We start from the raw sequence: 18,988 nt of genomic DNA on the forward strand, positions 1-18,988 counted from the left end.
CTGTTAATGATTTAATAATCATAAAGACACGGAACAAAAAATTGCATCCATGGGAGAGCTCCAAGGAAAAAAACCACTACTTACCAAAAAGAACATATAGGCTCACCTCACATATGCCAAAAACATCTTGATGATCCCCAAGACTGTTGGGAAAATAAATGGTGGTCTATTAAGACAAAAGTTTAACTTTCTTGAAGGTTTACATCCTGTTACATCTGACATAAAGGTAGCACAGAATTTCATAAAAAGAGCATCACAACAAAAGTCAGACATGGTGGAGGTAGTGCCAGACCATCGTCTGGGGCTGCTTTTCTGCTTCAGGACCTGTTCGACTTGTTGTACTGGATGGAACCGTGAATTCTGCTCTCTACCAGAAAATCATGAAGGAGAATGTCAAGCCGTCAGTTTGTGCCCTGAAGCTTAGCGTACTTGGGTTATGCATCAGAAAAATGATCTGAAACACAGCTAGTCCACCTGTGAATGACTAAAATAAATAAACAAATAAGTAAAAATGAAGGTTATGGAGTGGCCTAGTCAAGGTCTGACCTTAAATCAGATGCTTTGGCGTGACCTTAAACACTTCATGTTGGAAAACCCTCCATGCGGAGGGTTTATATATATCTTTATCGCATTGATTTTAAGCTTTGCAATTAGCTTGAAACATGTAAGTGTGAAAAATATGCCAAAAATAATAAATGAGGGCGGGGACAAAGAGTTTTTCACACCATTGTGCACACATGGTGTTAGAAATGCAAGCGTATTACTAATATAGCTTACATACACAGTGCAACAATTCGTGTGGTCAAATCTTCAAAATGTATCGGTTTGTTTTAGCCTGTCAAACTGTCATGTATGATGCAGAATAAATAAGATTAAAAAAAGACCTCTGCATTGTTTATCTCTGCTCTCGTGGGGGATTAATCCCTCTGGTTTCCATTACCAATTAACTCCAATAAAACACTTCACGCTCTGCTCCCTTGGGCAATACGATAGGCGAGCAATTTAGCATATTAATGTGATCAAGACAGGACCTGTTCCTGTGTCCTTTGTTCCCTTTTTCTTTTACCTGTCCTGCCCCTTTAAGATTAGACATTTCAATCTAGGCGTGTTTCCTGCTACCATTGACTAAAACCGAGAGCTGGCAGGCTGTAGGGGGAAAGGCATATCCAAGAGCTTTACATATTCCTGGACACACTGGTGATTCTTTCTTATTTTTTTTTTTTCCTTTAAATGAAGGCTGTTGAACCAGCAGTGCAGTCACAGTCTAACAGCCTGTTTGTGAAGACCCAGCAGCTGCTCGCCCGTAAAACCATTTATGATTTATCGAGATTATATGAATGTCAGTCGGTCAAGGTCCGCTCTTCCGATTGAAAAGCTGGATTTTCAGGTTTCTGGTGGGAATCATCTGCTGCACGCATTTGGATAAATTTCTCCTAATTTCCAGAGGTGCCCGGACCGTGAAGGGATTGAGGTTGTTTGAGCGGAGAGGGAGGCTCACTGTGGGAATGACATGCTGCAGTAAAGACGGGAAATAATATGGATTAGAAAACGCCGATGATGTGACTGCGACACTTTGAATGGTCAGAAAATGCTTCCCATCCGCCACTTAGCGCACAAGTCTTTAATATCACTCATTAACTGGACTGTTTTTGACTAAATAGTATTTTGGGAAGGGGCTACATGTGCGCAGATCCCCTCCCGAGCCATCGGCGTATTGTCTGAATCCCTTTGCAGTATAAATACTTGTACTGACCCAAAGAATCGCACACTGCTGATCTGAGACGAGGACACCATGTCGGCGGTGATGATAACACGAAAGGTGCGAAAATGGGAGAAGCTCCCGGGGAAAAACACTTTCTGCTGCGACGGACGGGTGATGATGGCCCGGCAGAAGGGCGTCTTCTACCTGACACTCTTCCTCATCACCGGGACCTGCGCCCTCTTCTTCGCTTTCGAGTAAGTCATACCCCGTGGCAAAGTTATCAGCTGCTCCAAAAAGTGTTTGTAACTCCCTTTAGGCTTCTTATGCCTTTTCCAGTTCCCAAAATATCGAGTCTTATAGCCTTATCCAACATTTGTCAACTTTAGAGGTGCATAAAATCAGTATAAACTCACATAATAAATATTTTAGCTTCAATCAAAAAACATCCATCACTGCTTATTTACGTGTTAGAGATGTCCGCTCTGAGAATATAGGTTGTTTGATCATGAAATGCATTAACAATTAACAATTTATTTTGATTGATTGATCTGGAAAGCAGTATCCACCTTCTCAGAACTCAAGGCATATCCTTGACTAGCTGAATATCCTAATGCATCACAAAGAGTAACGTAAAGTCCTCACCTTTGATTAGGTTAAATCAGCAAATCAAGCTTTTACTGTTATCATCATCTCAGTTGTGTGTAGCTGATCTGAAAATGATTTCTTTAAGGGAGTATTGGATTTTTGTTGCCTACTTAATGGTAATGTGATCCTGGGCTCGGTGGTGGGCAGTAACTGTAACCTCCTTTTATGGTCTTCTTTTGTAACAGGCAACAATTTCACTTTGATAACCTCGTATTCGTGTCTTGTTGATCTAAATTCTCTTCCTGACAGAGAAGATGGTTATGACTGACCACATACTGAGTTGTTCAATATTTAATGACACAAGTCGTTCAGCTTTGCGGCTGGTTTAAGACGGAAATGCTGCCCCCCCCCTGTTTTTTTTTTTTTTTTTTTTTGGTCTCAGCAGTTCTGTCCCAATCCACTACTTGCACAACCCATTGGACTCATTATCCCGGCAAGCACTGTCGACCTGCTCGGATGCTGCTCGTGAACCCAGATGTCATCAGTACATGCTGTACTGAGGAGTGCCTTTAATAAAATGAAGAACATGTACATGGCTCATAAAGCAGTGCTGCATACACTTTCTGTCCACGTCCTTGTTATTTCCTCTTTTCTTTCTTGGTAGTTTTTAAATGAGACACAGAACACAATGATTTGGCACAAAATCCTGCTGTGTAACACAGTAACCTCCGTTGACTGTGGGTGTGTATGCGGCTACCAGGCCAAATGGATTTGGAGCATAGTGGAGAAGAGAAGTAGCTGCTCATGCATAGTGCCAGGCCCTTCCCGTCTCCGTCTGCCTGCACGTTAATGGCCTCTTGCTTTCCTCTGAGTCTGCACAGAAGGAGCTGTTGTCCGGCTCAGAGCACAGAGGGAAAAGGATGATACTGCTCATGCTGAGCATCCAGAGCTGGGAGGAGGCATTATGATAACTGATAGCTAGAGGGTCGTTAACTTGCTATGTTCATATTACAGCACAATATAATTATCTTGCTGGGTGGGACAGCTACTGAAGTTGGGCCCGAGCAACATGGGGGTAATTGCTAAATTCAGTTGCATGGCAACTTGATACATTGAAGCTATGACAGGGTGAAAGCCATCAGCAGAAAGGCTCAGAGGTATAATGCATTCACAAAATGCCAATTTAACTAGTGATAGAAGCATTAAAACACCAAGTCTAAGCTCTTTGCTATTGTAGAATTATTTGTCAGCTAGTGCGAGAGCTGTAAGTAACAGCTGTTTTCATAATTAATGCATCTGCTGCTGATTATGTTCATTTTTATGCATTTTCCAGAGTCTGAGACTGCTTGTTCAGAGTACTTATTTTATCTTAAAACCCGACTGAAAAACCTTCCCATCGCTTGTTTCCCATAAATAAACAACAACTATTGCATAATCATGAAACTTAGCACAGACATTCAGGCTCCCCAAAAGAAACCAATTGTAATCCTCCAACCCCAAATCTTGAATCTCTATAAACAGATATTTGCATATGAATATCTAGAATCTGTTGGCAAAGACAAGAGTTTTGGTGATGGAGGTTTCCTTGTGTGGCAGGTATTGAGGCCACCACTGTGATTTGATTTATGACTAAATCATTGCAAAACTGATCACATTTGTAACAGCTGCTGCTCTCTTTTGAAATGTCATCGTGTTAAGCTGCTAAACTAAGGCACGCTAGTGGATAAATATCTGTTAGGTTTGTCATTGTGAGTATAAATCAGTATGCTGACGTTAGGATTATCTGGCTCATTTTGTGCTAAAAATGGAAAAAAAGGTATAAAACAGAAGCCAATAAATTATCAGTTAATCTGTAAAACTAATATTTGTTGAATTTCACTGCTCTAAAACACTAAAAACAAACCAGTGATCAAAAATTTAATTTTTGTATAAAGGCTTGCAACACATTAAAGACTGTATTGCAGTCGATTGTGTGACGCTGCATCAGTATAATCAGCTAAGCTGTCTGTCAGGGCAACGTCTTGCTGTTTCTTTATCTTGGAGAATTCCTTCCTCACATGTGATCTTAAGGTTGGGCAGTGTGCTGCACCGTGACGTTGTTGGCAGAACAAGGGAGGGCAGTGTCATGGCGTGAGCTGGCTAATATCCAAGGCCAGGGGAGCAGACATCTCACTTTTATCATCAGCCACCGGCACCATGTGCAGGGAGACCCCTCCGTGTTTTAATTTGTGCTAAATTGCGGAAACCAGTGGCTGAGTACACAAATGGAAAGATGCATTAGGAACAAGTAAACAAATTAGTCACTGAAGAAATGCGACCAGCCTTTTTAGTTTTCTTTTCCCTTGCTGGGCAGAATTTTAAGTCTTTACATCCTTACTTTATTGGATTTGTGCTGATCCTTTTTGCATATGTATTAAACTGGGTATTGCATTCAGTGTGTGTGTACAGAGGGCTTTAGCATGTACATATCTGCAGAAGGCTTACTTGTAGATAGATGTTTGCAGGTTTTTGTCAATGTGTGTGCATATGTGCATGTGGATTGCCACCTATGGATTTTGGAGGAAGGAACAAGAAACTGGAACATAAGGACAGTGTGTCATCTGTCTGTCCACCACAGGACACTGAGCCACTAGGCCAGAAAACCATATGTGCATGACGATCGTCTTTTCTGGGTATTGGTGCTGTATGTGTGCGGTAATGGGAGCGATGCAGGAGAAGTAGGTGTACAGGGCTGAGCCTGCAGAGCGAGTGGCTGCAGTCAGAAGAGCCCTTGTAGTCAACCCCCCGAGCCTCTCTCAGCATCTAACTCCACCCTGTCTCCCTGTTAACCAATCGGAAAGCGGCATCCGGCCAAGGCCAAATGAGCAATAACATGATTTATACCCTACTCAGAGTACGCGCTCCATTTACAGCAACCATGATCTAAAGGCTTTGTTGAAGCTTCTGTATCAGAAGGAGAGAGCCGCTCCTCTGTGGAGGGTAGATTTTATAAATCTATAGCTCACAGCCTGTGAGCCTGCTTCATGCAAGGAAGGAAAGTCCACATTATATTTGCATACATTTTTGAAATAGATGGACTGCTATCAAAAATGTGACAGAGATACTGCTAAATAAACACATTTCTCATCAGTCTCAAGTTCACTTGCTAAATATTATATGACGCAACATCTGTGATCCTAACTTTAATCCCAGTAAACGTTCTGTGACCCAGGCTCTAATGTTTCATCTCTCTCGTTTGGTATTTAAATGTTGCATAACAAGGACGACTGATTTAAGCCTGGCATCAGAGTATAGTGAGTGTAGTCTGGAGCTTCAGGTTCAGGGGGTGCAAGCTCCCATGACATCAGAGCAATGAGACATGTATCATTTTTGTCTACCTGAAGCAAGAAATTCAGTCACGGCTTGATACCGCATACTAATGTATGAGGTGCTGATATCTGCATAGGTTGGATGACTCTTGAAATATTCTTAGATAAGAAGTAAATGTTAAGTGAGCTTTTGGATTTCGTCAGGCTTTCATTTTTTTTGAATATTTATGAGAATAACATGAGCAGTTTTATTGTTGTGGGAAAAGCACGAGGATCCACGAAAGCTTTTCTGATATCGACTTGTTTTCTGCTTGTATCTTAAAAAGGAGAGAGGGCAAGCCGAGTTTGAGAGCTTTTGTTTTTTTTTCCTCAGCAGTGCCCTAGAAACAGCCAGGCACAGTCTACAGATGTTTGTATGACAGAAGGCTGTTACTGAGGCCCATTGTTGAGCTGCCTGCACAGCAAGTGCATAATTCATTTGGAGTATGATTCAAGCAGGCCCGCAACAGCTTACAGCTGTTAAGTATTAATAACGGAAGGGTTTGAAATGTTCGACAAAGGTAAAATGTCATGAGTCACTATGTGTGGCGTTGTAATCCCGGGTTCAGGGGCGGTGTGGCTGAGACGTTGAAGTGATTCTAATTTGGTGATATCACTACTTTAGGAGCTTTTCATCTCTGAGCTTGTGTCATTCTGAGTTAAGAAGGAACTAAACGTCTGCAGAAGACTCGCCTTAAAGCATCTAATGCCCACCCACACCAGGCACAGACATGACAGTAGGAGCAGCAGTAGGTAGTTTATCTGTCTCCTGTGTAATGAGATTTAATTGTTTTATTTTAATGCCTTTATTGTCTTTTATGACCACCAGGTTTTTCCCTAAACGAGTTCCCTTTTATTAAACAAAGTTTATTCGGTGTAACTTCGGTAAAACTCGGGGTCTAATGCCCACTCTGTGATATTTGTTTAAGATTTAATTAGGGGCCAATAAATAATCCAAAGACCATACAGCAAGGCTTTATTTGCTTATTAAGTCAAGGGGTAAACTCAAGTGTGATAATATTTTTGTGCCATGGTTAATAAGATTACAGTGAAAATAGCCTTTGAATGTGATGTAGGCCTCCTCTGAGTCAATCAGTAACCCATATGACCTACTGCAATTTGTGCAAAACAATAAAAACTGTAGAAACAAGGTTTTAGCATCTCATACCTTCATATAATTGGCAGTGGCACAATTTAAAATCCTTTGTTATTGTTGTTGTTATTATTATTATTTTTAATAAATTGGAAGAATGCAGGAATGGTTTAATACGCATATAAGGGGTGAGGTTAACAAATGTAATCAGGTTACATTTTGCCTTTTGTTATGCAGCATAGAATACACAGATAAGTGTGCAACTCATTAATTAGAAGACAATTTTGCTAAGAACTATGAGAACACAGTCTGTTTGGATTGTAATGGCAATGCATTTTATTTATGTAATACCTTTCAAAAACAAAGTTACAAAGTGCTTAACAAGATAAGATAAGAAACAGCAAATAAAACATCTAAGAGAAGGCAAAGGTCAATCAACATTTGGCTTAGGAATAAAAGCAGCACAAGGAGATAAAAGGTGAGGAATAAAGAAAATTAAAAATAAAACAACAGGTAATTAAAAGCTAGTAGAACGTAGATTGAAATTATAACTAGGAGAAGGCGATTAAACAATTAAGGTGGACAACATCGAAATAAACTTCAAATGGAGGCACAGAAAAAGCCTACTTTGAAAAAATATGTCTTTAAGAAGGATTTAAAAGACAAAAGTGAGCTTGGTGATCTGATCTCCTCGGGATGATTATCACAAAAAATGGGTTTCCTGACAGAAAAAGAGTGATCACCCTTGGTTCTCAGTCGAGACAGGGGGGGTGACCAGCTTGGCCGAGGACCTTTTTTCATTATTCTTTTCTTATTTTCTGTAATAATCCAAAAGTCTACAGACAAATTCTATTGTGTATCAAGGCCGAGGTGTTTTCTAACTTCCTGGTTGGTTTAAAAAAAAAAAAAAAGAAAAAAAAAAGGCACTCTATTACAAATGTATTATCTCTAAAGGTAGTTCATGTATTTGTAGCATTTCAGTGTAATAGAAGGTATTGTAATGTATTCTCGACGAGCATTACATGAGATGAATTATACTACTGTTTATTTTGCTAAATATAAAGCAGTAGGTAAGCTTAGCTTTGCATAAAATTTAGATATTGTGGCACACCTGTCTCTGTACAAAGGTAAGGAAATCTGCCTTCTAGCACCTCTCAAGTTCATGAAATAACTTCCGCACAGTTGTTTTCACACCTTCACAAAGACATGCTGTTAGAATAGTAAACAGATATTTCATAAATATAAAGTAAGGTGGTTAAGGAAGAGGGTGTGTTAGCAACATGTGTGTGTCAGTTGACGGATATCCCCTCGTAGACGATCCAGTTTTTCCTGCTGCTTCTGTGGTGATTGGTGAACACGGAGTCACCAGAGTGGTGCCGTGACAGCTCCACCCTGCACAGCACAGGAAATTGTCACATCCAGGAAAGATAGGGGGCTTGATGGGAAGCAATGACAGAGAAGCCTTCCTTGAATATGTTCCAGTTCACGGTTACGGGAATTGCACTTCATCGACAGACTGCATTCCCTCAGCCTGAATCCCGCTCTGTGCGGCCTCTGCACAAACGGCTGTGGGAAACACACCTCGCAGGCCTGCGCCAGTGGAAATTTCTATTGATTTGATCTCCGCTCCTTGTTTCCATTAATGTTTGAAATGCACTGCCGGAAAACTGCTCAGACAAGTCAAGCAGGTGTGTGTGTGTGTGTGTGTGTGTTTGCTTTGTTGTCTTGTCAGAGCTCAGGTATGCTGACAGGGTTCATGTACATGGTGATATTAAACAAGTCCGCTTTGTTCACTTTTAACTGTATGTCTGCATAGTGAGAACAGAAAACCGACCATGATGATGAAGCAAAACTGTGGGTGACACTGTAGTAGATGAGTAGCTGACATCCCGGCCACCTGTATGAGGTTATCTGCGTTAAACAAATGAAATAAAACAGACAAAAGCAATTTATCTTTTAATGGCTGCTGATGTCTCTCTATTTTCCCCTTTTTGTTATATAACTGCAGCCACTTCAGGTTTAATTATGAGATCACAGATGTGCAATGGTGCCCCTATGTACAGATTTCTGTTATTGGCTTAGAGCGCATTGGAGTTGCTCTTCTATAACGATCCAATCAGCAAAATCTGAACTAAGTCAACAACTGTCCACAGTATGAAAAAATAAGAGTTTTACCCTCCATATTTTTCATGTGTTATAGGCTACTTGTTTTTGTTACAATATATGGAGTGTTGGCAAGTTTATGATGCAAATAAATGGTTGTTGATATGAAAAAAGGCAAAGGAGAGCAGATTTTTTTTATTTTTATTTTTTTATGGCTATAACCAAATGTTAACTGTTTGGATATTCTGTGTTGTACTTGATATGTATTTGGGTTTCAGTTTGTAGATTCTGATATTTGTTTTTAGTTTGTCCTCCTCGCTGTTGTCACTGCAATCATCCTGCACCTCATTTCTTTGTTGCTACCTTAGCAAATTTGTTGCTAGATTCAGCCGCTTTGCATAACCATTCACTGGATTTTATATTAGATGAAAAAGACTTGGCAGTAAACCAAAAGACAGTAGCTTGCTGTTCTGTCGCAACCAATAGAAAAGTCCTCCTCGCACTTTTTGTTATTGGTTTAGCAAGAAAAATAAGGACACATAATGACAGATGCAGAAAATCTTTACCACCTCACACCACAACACCTTCATTTATTTTATTTTTAAGCCCCATTTTTTTTCTTTATCGTGGGCTTTTTTACATTTTCTGTTTAATTTAGTGTAATGTTTGGCTTGTTTTATATTTTTATTATGATGTTTTTTTTATGGTTTGGCTGCTGTAAAATAGTAATTTCCTAACTTTTGAGATAAATATATTTCTTATGTTATTGTAACATAAAGCGAGTTCACTTGGTGCTTCTGATGTTCTCTCTAAGTGATAATTTTTGCCAAATTAGCAGCAAAGGCTGTGAACACTTATGTACATGTTATAGTTTTGTTTTTTTATTTTTAATAAATCTGCGTTAATTTCAAGCAAACTGTTTGTTCATTTTATCTTTATGGGGAATCACATGTAGAGTTTTGAGGCGAGGCTGTAACATGACAAAATGTGGAGGTACTTTCCAGATGCACTGTATGCAGATGCTGTTTAATGGAACAAAAGAGAATACTGTGTAAATAAAATGTAGCCTGGTGATTTTGTGTGTGGGCAGTTTTATGTGCGGCATGCTGAACTAAAGTTAGTGTTCCTCAGTCCCTTAAAATCCTGTAGTGCAACATTAGAGTCACATTATGAATATATGATTTCAGCCTCAAGGGAGAGCAATGAGGCCATAGAGTTAAACTATTAATAACTGCGTGTGGAAGCCTTTTTGCTGTTGCTGCGCTCTTCTGTTGCAGCACTTTGCATTGCAGCTCACATCTGTTATCAGACTGTGCAGCCGGCCCTTTTGGAAGAGCCCAGCTGGCTCTAATCTCATTGGCCTGGCAAATGGATCCACGCTTCTCCACTAGTACAGAAGGTGTAGGGAGTGCGGCATCGTGTTATTTATTCAAGGCCACGACTTTGGTCTTGTGGTTCGTGACCTTATGCTCTGAACATCAGTTAAAAATATGTGTGGTGTTGTTTTGTTGTGTCCTCTGTGCTCATGGCTTTCCTGAGAGTGCTCTGCCACTTCTCTTAAGATTATCCGGAGTTATCATGTATTACTATGATGGAGAAATGTAAAACAGGATTTCTTTAATTAATTAATTAATCTGTTTACAGAATGTGAGAAAAACATGTTTTTCCCCAATCCTGTATGCTGTCAAGTTTGCAGATGCGAATATTCAGAAAAGAAAGCAGCTGTTGTGTGTGCATTATTTTAAAAACACTTTTCTTTTTCTTGTGCAGATGTCCGTACCTGGCTGTTCATCTTTGTCCCGCCATCCCAGTTTTTGCTGTCCTGCTGTTCCTTTTCGTTATGGCCATGCTGTTGAGGACCAGCTTCAGTGACCCCGGGGTGCTACCGAGGGCCCTTCCGGAAGAGGCTACATTCATTGAGATGGAAATTGGTAAGTTACAGGATTTGCGGACAGACACTCTCCACTGCTTCCCTTATAACTTCATGTGAAAAAAGTTTTCACAGGACTCTATGCTGTCCTATTAAAAATAGATCTCAGGCCTTAGTCACTTTAGTTAGATATTAAAGTTCATAACAGCCCAATCAGAAAAAGACTGAAGAAGTATGGCTTGTTTGGAAGTGATGCCAAGAGTTAGCTTCTTCTGACTAAAACCACAGCAGCACAGCTTTAGCTTGCATCTGCTTAAACCTCAAGACCTCTAGAACTACGTCCTTTAAGGTGACCGACGTAGAGATGTTTGGCCATAATGCGGGGTGCAAAGAGTGCCAAAGACCAAACCCAGCACCTCATACCATTTGTGGGCTGGGCACTTGTGGGTAGCGTGGCTGAGCGGTCTAAGGCGCTGGATTTAGGCTCTAGACTCTCTGGAGGCGTGGGTTCGAATCCCACCGCTGCCATTGTTGGGGACAGGGATAGCTCATTAGGTAGAGTGTTTGCCACATGATTGGAAGGTCAATCATGGGACTGTTCCATGTGAACAGTTGGGGGTTGAAATCCACTGAACGGCTACCCTGAGGTGAGCTGGATTGGTACTCCTTCACTGAGTGAATGGGTTAAATGCAGAGGACTAAACAATTTCCTACAGGATTAATAAAGTATACATTTATTATTATTATTATTATTATTATCATTGTTATTCTGGAGTCAAATGTGATGCCTGACAGCTAAAGCTAGGCTGAAAGTGGGGCCTTCATCAGGACAAAGATCCCAAGCAGAGCGGCAAATCTATTTGTGAATGGCTGAAGAAGAAATAAAAATCAAGGTGTTGCAATAGCTCGGTCAAAGTTTTGTTTGATCACATTTGATTGAAAGCGATATCACCATTATTACCATTATCCTATCCACATGTTTCTCAGTCTGGACTAAATTGTTTGCAACATGGCTTTGCCCACTTCTAACAATTGAGAAGAGCTCAGGGAAAAACACAAACACAGGAAACTGTTAAAGGAAACAGTGTTTACATCTACAGAAGAATGTCAACACTCTAGATCAAGAAGATAGAGCAGCGTTTATGTCTTTTAAATACCAGTTTAAATTGCAGCTTTGACAAATCTTTAACAGCCTGACAAGACCACATGCTATGCAATTGGGTTTATTTGCACTATTACAAGTAAGTTATCTTGAGCACTACCTGTCACTAGCAAACAATGGAGAGACACGATCAGTGACTGGCTGTGTAGCATTTAGCAGCTAAAGAGCCTCAGGCACAGCTGAAAACTAAAGGCTGAGCCCAAAGAGGAGCAAGAACCTGACCTACATTTGGCAGGTAAACACAAACACGACTCCATGTGAACAGTATTGTTGCTAATTAAGAAACTAACAAGGCTGTTTGTTGCTAGTGCCAGTGTAGGTGTAGTTGCAGATTTAATTATATTTTTGGGAATGTTTGAAGAGGCTTTATTTGCATGAAATACACTCACTAGTCACTTTGTTAGTTATACGTTGCTAGCACCAGATTGGGGCCTTTAAGGATCAATGTGTTGACAGATGGTCTTCTGCATGTTTATGGTTATTTGAGTTACTGTTCCCGTACTATCACCTTGAAGGAGTCTGGCCATTGTCCTCTGACATAAATGTGGTATTTATGCCCGAAAAACTACTGCTCTCTTTTTCAGGGGGTCATTCTTTGTTGTACAGATGTTCGTACAGGAACATCAGCAGTTTCTGAAATACTCAGAGCGCCACTCTGGTATCAACGACCACGCCACTTTCAAAGTCACTTAAAAAAATCTTAATTACCCATTCTGGTGCTTGGTTTGAACCTAGACCTTGTAACCAGGTCTCCTGCTGTGTGATTGACTGATTAGATATTTCCATTAGTGAGCAATTGAACAGGTGTATTCTGGTATCTTTTCAAACCTTTGGCTTTTGACACAAATTTCAAAAATACAGTGGCTACGTGATTGTAAAGTTTTTATTATTTAAAAAAAAAACAAAGTAGTAAATAGTAAAAAGTAGCATGTGACCTCACCTTGCCAGGTGTGGCAGTCCAGCGCCTGCCCTTGTAAGCAGAGCTATTCAGTATCAGTGCTGATAATGCCATAGTCACAAGTCTCTTATCTAGATACATTTAAATGTTTAGTCAGCGACGTTTCTAGTGGTTATTGCAGCTCAGGTGCTTTTACATCGTTGTCATCCAGGGTTTTGCACACAGCGGCGCGTGTCTGTGTGTCAAAGGACACCCAGAGGTGTGGATTGCAAACTAGGTGAAAGTAGTTAAAGTAAAAGTATTTAGGAGGGATAAAATATTTCACTATATATGTTTGCTAAACAGTGAGCAGACAGCCTCAATCTGCTGGTTTATTTATTCTTGTTATACTTTAGATTGCTAAAAGTTGGGTGTGCTCATCCACAAATGTAGAGCTTAGTTTAAAATACAGTTTTTCACAGTATCCAAAACATACAACACTCTTAGAAAAGAGAAATTGCCCTTTGTTCTTTATGATTTGTTTTTGTATTTTCATGCTGCTATATTTGCTTAGTATCCAGTGCTCTCTCTTTGCCTCCCTCCCTCCCCGTGTGGCTGCTCAATGTTCTTTGTCTCTGTTAAAGATTCACAGCATCCTTCAGCCAGCATGCGTGTTCCCTCGCTCTGTGTACGAAGCATGGGCGTGGACCGGTCTCTTTTGAGGACAGATGAGGGTTATAAAAAAGGCTAGGGCACTCGGCTCTCTGGGATTGGGTTAGCTGGCATCAAGTGCTGCTGTCATCATGACCGTGACTCATCGTGCTCGTTCGATGATGCTGATGGAGAACCTGAAACGCATGCATGTTTGTGCTGTTAGCTCTGAAACAATTAGTCAAAGGATGGAAAATTCACTGCCTATTTTAGTGATCTATTACTCATTTGAGTCATTTCTTTACGCAACAATACCACATCGATCCTCTCGTGATGTTTCGTCGCTTTAATTTGTTTTGAGTGACAAACACCAAACTAATTTACTGGGTGGTTCATATTCAGTTTTTGTTTCAGTCTTTATAGTACCACAAACTAAGCATCTGTTTGTGGTAGTTTCATTTCAAATATGCTGCCAGCAGTATCAGTTTTCTTTAACCTGAGGTAAAAAAATAATAATTTCTGTACTTCCAAAAAGGTAAATCTATACCTTTAAATAACCTCACTGGACCTCTTTTGCAGCAGACTTGCTTTATGTTTTCTTTGACCTTGTATGTATCCGCTCACAGCATTCCCAAAGCCTTTCCACATAAGACATCTCGGCAACCTTCTTCAAATATGAAGCTATTATTGACATAAACACTATTTAAGCAGGTCACATGACCGCATTATGCCAGCTTAAATTACGCAGTTTGGTACCAACTTCATCAGCCCACACCTTCAGATATTAAACAGTATGTTTTTATGTGTTAGGATAGCTGTTGTAAGTGTGGGAGTGCTAAAAGCCAGTTGAGCAAGCAAGCAGGGATGTTAAAGAAGCCTCTGCAGCCCCGATGCTCTGTCCCTTCTGCCTGTTAGCAGCAGTCCCCAGGGGGAAAGCTAATACGAGGAGAGGCATCTTCTCGGAATATATAATGCCACGAGCAGATTGAGCTTTGCTACCCAAGGGAGTGGCATCATTCCCTGTGAGTGGTGACTCATAAATTTATTCTTCACTACTTTATCCTGAAAGCCACTAAATCCCACATTCTGTGGGTGCATGATGCCAAGTATTTGTTGCTGTCACAATCTATGAATTTATGTCCCAGGGATGTTTTTAATAGAAGACTGAAAATGTGCTCGTTTCACTGATTTATTTGTGCAGAAACTGCTTTGTTTTACTTAAGAGATCTTCATTTAGGACTCTATACAAGTGATAAGTATGCATTTTAGGCTTTTTCCCCTTAGCATCTCTGAACGCTTTCTCAAACCCAGATAATTTCATTTCCACAGAAAGCACTTTTTAAAAAAAATCTTAATGAATCCCCAGGAAGTCAAATGAGTACGCTTTCTCTTTTCCATTTACTCCACATTCACGCCTGTCCACTGCGGCATGTTAATGGTAGATTTCTTCCTTGCAGCTACTCTGCGGGGTTATTCAACTGTGTGATCATCGGCTTGCACGTATGATCTCCAGATCCCGGAGTGTAAGATAATCAGAAACATCCAAATTGTCACAAACAAACAGCATGTCAGAATTCATTTATTTGTTTGATAGCTGCTGTGCAGACATAAGATTACTGTGAAATATGGCCATTCCAGTGATAGGAAGCTGTCCAAATGGAGAAAGATATGGTGCTTTATAGTTGCAAATAAAAAATATTGACAGTTAAACAGCCCACCTATGTGAATGACATCCTCAAGGTTCAGCTGTCGTGATTTATGTCACTAATTCTCACATTAGAGCTCCTGTCCAATGCAATCCAATGCAGAAATCATGTTTAATATCTTTAACGCTGTCTGAGGATTTCATTTGTTGCTGTGTTGTGCTGACTGTGATTAAATATCATCTCTTAGAGTAATTTATATTATGTCATCCACATTGATTTAATGTTTTTCTGTTCGCTTCCACAGAGGCTGCCAATGGGAACGTCCCCGCAGGGCAGCGACCCCCGCCCCGAATCCGCAACGTTCAGATCAATAATCAGATCGTCAAGCTCAAGTACTGCTACACGTGCAAGATCTTCCGACCACCTCGAGCGTCCCACTGCAGCATCTGCGACAACTGCGTTGGTAAGAAGTCTCATCTGATCTGCCGTCGTTTGTTACGCTGCTCAGAAAGGCTTCACAAAAGGAGAAAGATGAGATGGGTTTATTTCAGGCGTGCAGAAATAGAAAGGTGAGCAAGGAGAAAAATAGCTCGCTGACATAATGGCGATTACTGATGCCTCATCCTTAATTACCTCCGTGCAATCGTTTGTCATGGTGAAAAAAAGAAATGTTAGCTTTCTAAATATACGCAGAAGCGGACAGGGTGTAAAAGAAAACGAAAACATTCGTGAGGGGATTTATTTTTATTTTTTTAGAATGCCCTTTAAGTTTTGAAGGCCGTGAATTTGTGGTGCATTGTGATGCTTTGTGACGTGACGCGTGTACGTAGCTGTGTCATCTCACAGCCCTGCAGATTAGCAGTGATTTGGTAGCCGATGAATGAAGAATGTGTTTGAAGGGAGCGTAGACTCACAGGCGACGAGAGAGGAGACAGTGGAGGCTCAGTGAGGAAATAAGTGCTCAGTCATTGTGAACACTGGTTCATCTGTGTCCACCTGCTGTAGAAACGCACACACTCCCAGTGCTAGCATTACACAACTGCATTCCTGTGACCCTCTTTTACTGCAGAGGTTTTTGTTCCCTCCTCACCTTAACTTTGCTCATACTGATGAAAGTCTCAGAGAGAAAACAGCCACTCCACTATTATAAGATGCAAATGCACAGTTTTGTAGTCCTGCACATAAAGTCTGGGGTAAAGGTGTTGGTCTCTGAATAATTGCACATATTTTATTCAGTGACTCACGCTGCAAAAAGAAAAAGAATATGTGAGACTTTTAACCAAGTTTAAGTGCTTATAGATTTATTATGGAGTGAACAGTGTGGATGATTGTTATGCTGCTGCACTCCATATGCAACCTACAAATCTGGGGCAATCAAAGTAAACACAATATGCATAAATGGAAGCTGATGTTTGTCCATATGAAATGGTCTTTTTACACTTGTTTTGCTGTTTTGTTTGCATCCCAATAACTGCTAAAATCTTTTACCTGAGCTACTTTTCTGTCTGCTTATATTGTCTTTGGGTTTCAGTAGGGATGCATCTATATATCACTTTGGCCAGTTTGTTAGGTACACCTGTTCAACTGCTTGTTAACATTGTGGCAGCACCACAATGCTTTTATCTATTAGAAAATGGTCAAAATGAGCTGTGGAGGTTCAAACTGAGATGAGAACAAAGAATAAAGGCGATTTAAGGTCAGAAAATGAGAAAATATAGCAGTTCTCTTTGCATAAATGACATGGATAAGTGACTTATAGTCTTGCCAGAGGTCAGGGGAGAGTGTTTCACGCTCACAGGAAGGCAGCAGCAACTCAAATAACTAATAATTACAATCAAGGTATGCAGAAGAACAACTCTGAAAACACAACTCATTGAACCTTGAAGCAGATGGGCTACAGCAGCAGAAGAACACACTGGGTGCTACTCCTGTCAGCTAAGAACAGGATACCGAGGCAACAATTTGCACAGGCAAACCAAAACTGGGCAGGAGAAGACTGGAAAAACATTGGCACAATTTCTGCTTTGATATTCAGATGATATGGTCAGAGTTTGGTTAAATGACATGAAAGCATGGATCCATCCTGCCAATCCAACAAAGCACCTTTGGAATATGGTGGAATGGGAGATTTAGGATTTGTGCTAATGTAACAGACTATTTACCATCGTAGATTAGCTGAGGTTTTTGGTTTTAGTGGGTAAAAAATCTGACCAAGTGCTAGAGTGAAAGTTTTGAGATCACCACAAACATTAGCTTTCATCCTCTGTGTGTCTGTACTAAATTTCATGATTATCCCTCCATTACGAGTTAAGATATTTCAGTGAGAGTCATGCTACTCATATGCATTTTATACACTCCTATCATTCCTTTCCAGCTCGATGCTTTACATTTAATATACATGTGAACATAAATTTTAAAATTGAAGTACTACCTCTTTAGCGACTACTTTATCCCAAAACTGCTGGAATACAAATATAGTCCTCTTGGGTCAGCATTTGCATTGTGTTCCATAAATATAACAATCATTCACGGGTCCACTTGAATCTACAAACCGGTTCACATCCTGTCTGTTTGCCTCCGTGTTTACTTGATATTGTTGTGAAACTTCATCTGGGGATTGCAGCGGTGTCGGCTGCGGAGGAAAGTGTAAAGTAAGGTGTTTACTTTCAGTGTCCATTTGACCCTGCCCTGCTTTCATATGGCTCTCCTCCAGCTGATAGAGGAGCAGCCGCAAAGAGGAAGCGATCACTATATTTAGATTCAGAAGCTGATGCATAAAGCAGCCTTTGACTGAAAGACTGTTATTGAAATTTGTGTATTTTTAACATTCTTTTGATTCCCAAAATTGTCTACTCTCCAAGAAAGCTTGTTTTTCAGGTTCTGGAACATTTTACATATTTATAGTTCCCCTTTTGTTCTTTTTTTTTTCTTCTTCTTTCTTTCCCTCAGACCGTTTTGATCACCACTGTCCATGGGTGGGCAACTGCGTGGGCAAGAGAAACTACAGATACTTCTACCTGTTCACCCTGTCACTCTCCCTGCTCACCATTTATATCTTCACCTTTGACATCGTCCACGTGGTCATGCGTAAGTATCCTGTCATTCAACTGGCCAATCAGAGAGAACACATGAGGCTAATCTGTAGCCACACCACATCATCCTGCTTCCTTCTTTTACTGAACATAGGATGAGACAGACAAACTGAAAGAGTATTTCCTCATATGGATGATAAGCTCTGGGTTTATTACCTTAATAACAATACTGACCTTGTAATTTCTGTTTCCCTGTCCACAGGCTCAATGAATGGTGGCTTTTTGAACACTTTGAAGGAAACACCTGGAACATATCCTTTAAAACTGAGTGTGTGGGTGATATGTTTGCTGGATTTTCATGAACACCAAAAACTGTACGGCCTTTGCCCAACCTTAGCATAGCTAAGTTAAGTTAAGTTAACTCTCATTACTTGAATGACAAACACTCATCCTGCAATTGAAGATAAGCCGCTAAACTGCGACAAATAAAAAGAAAAAAAATTACAACTTGTTCATATTTTTGCACAGACCCTTCTGTAAGATTCTCATTATAAAATAATTCACCTGGAAACACTCTAAAATTGTCCTGAGACGGTGGCATCAGGCCACACACGGAGATAATCTTAGGCTTGTTAGTTACCTAGCTACAGCTCATTAAAACCTGCAGATTCATTGATGAGAGGCAAGAAATGATAAGTGTCTGTTTATCTGCCTTTTCTCATGTTACAGAAATATTGGAAATTTTAATGGAAAAAAATCTTTAAAGTCGTTGCACAGTTCATGGATTTAAATTTGAATTAAGTTATTTCTAAATAGTCTTATTTTTTCTCCTTTTTTGCACAGTTAGAAGGTAAAACCGCTTCTTTCATCGCTCTTTGTTCTTCCACTGACATTCACTGCCTTTAATCATGTTACATAAT

General features: G+C 40.2%; 2 protein-coding genes and 1 non-coding gene across 5 annotated transcripts in view; 2 read left to right on the forward strand and 1 right to left on the reverse strand.

Annotated features, from left to right (window-relative positions):
* Nucleotides 1-2,437, reverse strand: part of tyw2 (tRNA wybutosine-synthesizing protein 2) — an 11,459-nt gene extending 9,022 nt beyond the window's left edge. The window contains exons 1-2 of one of the 3 annotated variants that reach the window (XM_084950784.1): nt 2,345-2,437; nt 85-143 (exon numbers count right to left, since the gene is read on the reverse strand). In XM_084950784.1, the coding sequence (XP_084806910.1) occupies nt 85-96 (12 nt within the window). In that variant the 5' untranslated portion in view covers nt 97-143; nt 2,345-2,437. The remainder of the gene's footprint in view (nt 1-84; nt 144-2,344) is intronic. The other 2 variants (XM_084950793.1, XM_084950775.1) reach the window with 2 other exon arrangements.
* The window catches only part of zdhhc9 (zDHHC palmitoyltransferase 9), a 28,020-nt gene continuing 10,140 nt past the window's right edge, over nt 1,109-18,988 (forward strand). The window contains exons 1-5 of the mRNA XM_084950805.1: nt 1,109-1,956; nt 10,601-10,761; nt 15,341-15,499; nt 17,986-18,123; nt 18,331-18,377. Of these exons, the coding sequence (XP_084806931.1) occupies nt 1,793-1,956; nt 10,601-10,761; nt 15,341-15,499; nt 17,986-18,123; nt 18,331-18,377 (669 nt within the window). The 5' untranslated portion in view covers nt 1,109-1,792. The remainder of the gene's footprint in view (nt 1,957-10,600; nt 10,762-15,340; nt 15,500-17,985; nt 18,124-18,330; nt 18,378-18,988) is intronic.
* Nucleotides 11,147-11,228, forward strand: trnal-uag (transfer RNA leucine (anticodon UAG)). The gene has a single exon. It is a non-coding gene; the product is annotated as a tRNA-Leu (tRNA).

Source organism: Perissodus microlepis, chromosome 2, assembly GCF_051167445.1.
Source record: "Perissodus microlepis isolate ML-2025 ecotype Zambia chromosome 2, ASM5116744v1, whole genome shotgun sequence".
NCBI classification, from domain to species: Eukaryota; Metazoa; Chordata; class Actinopteri; order Cichliformes; family Cichlidae; genus Perissodus; species Perissodus microlepis.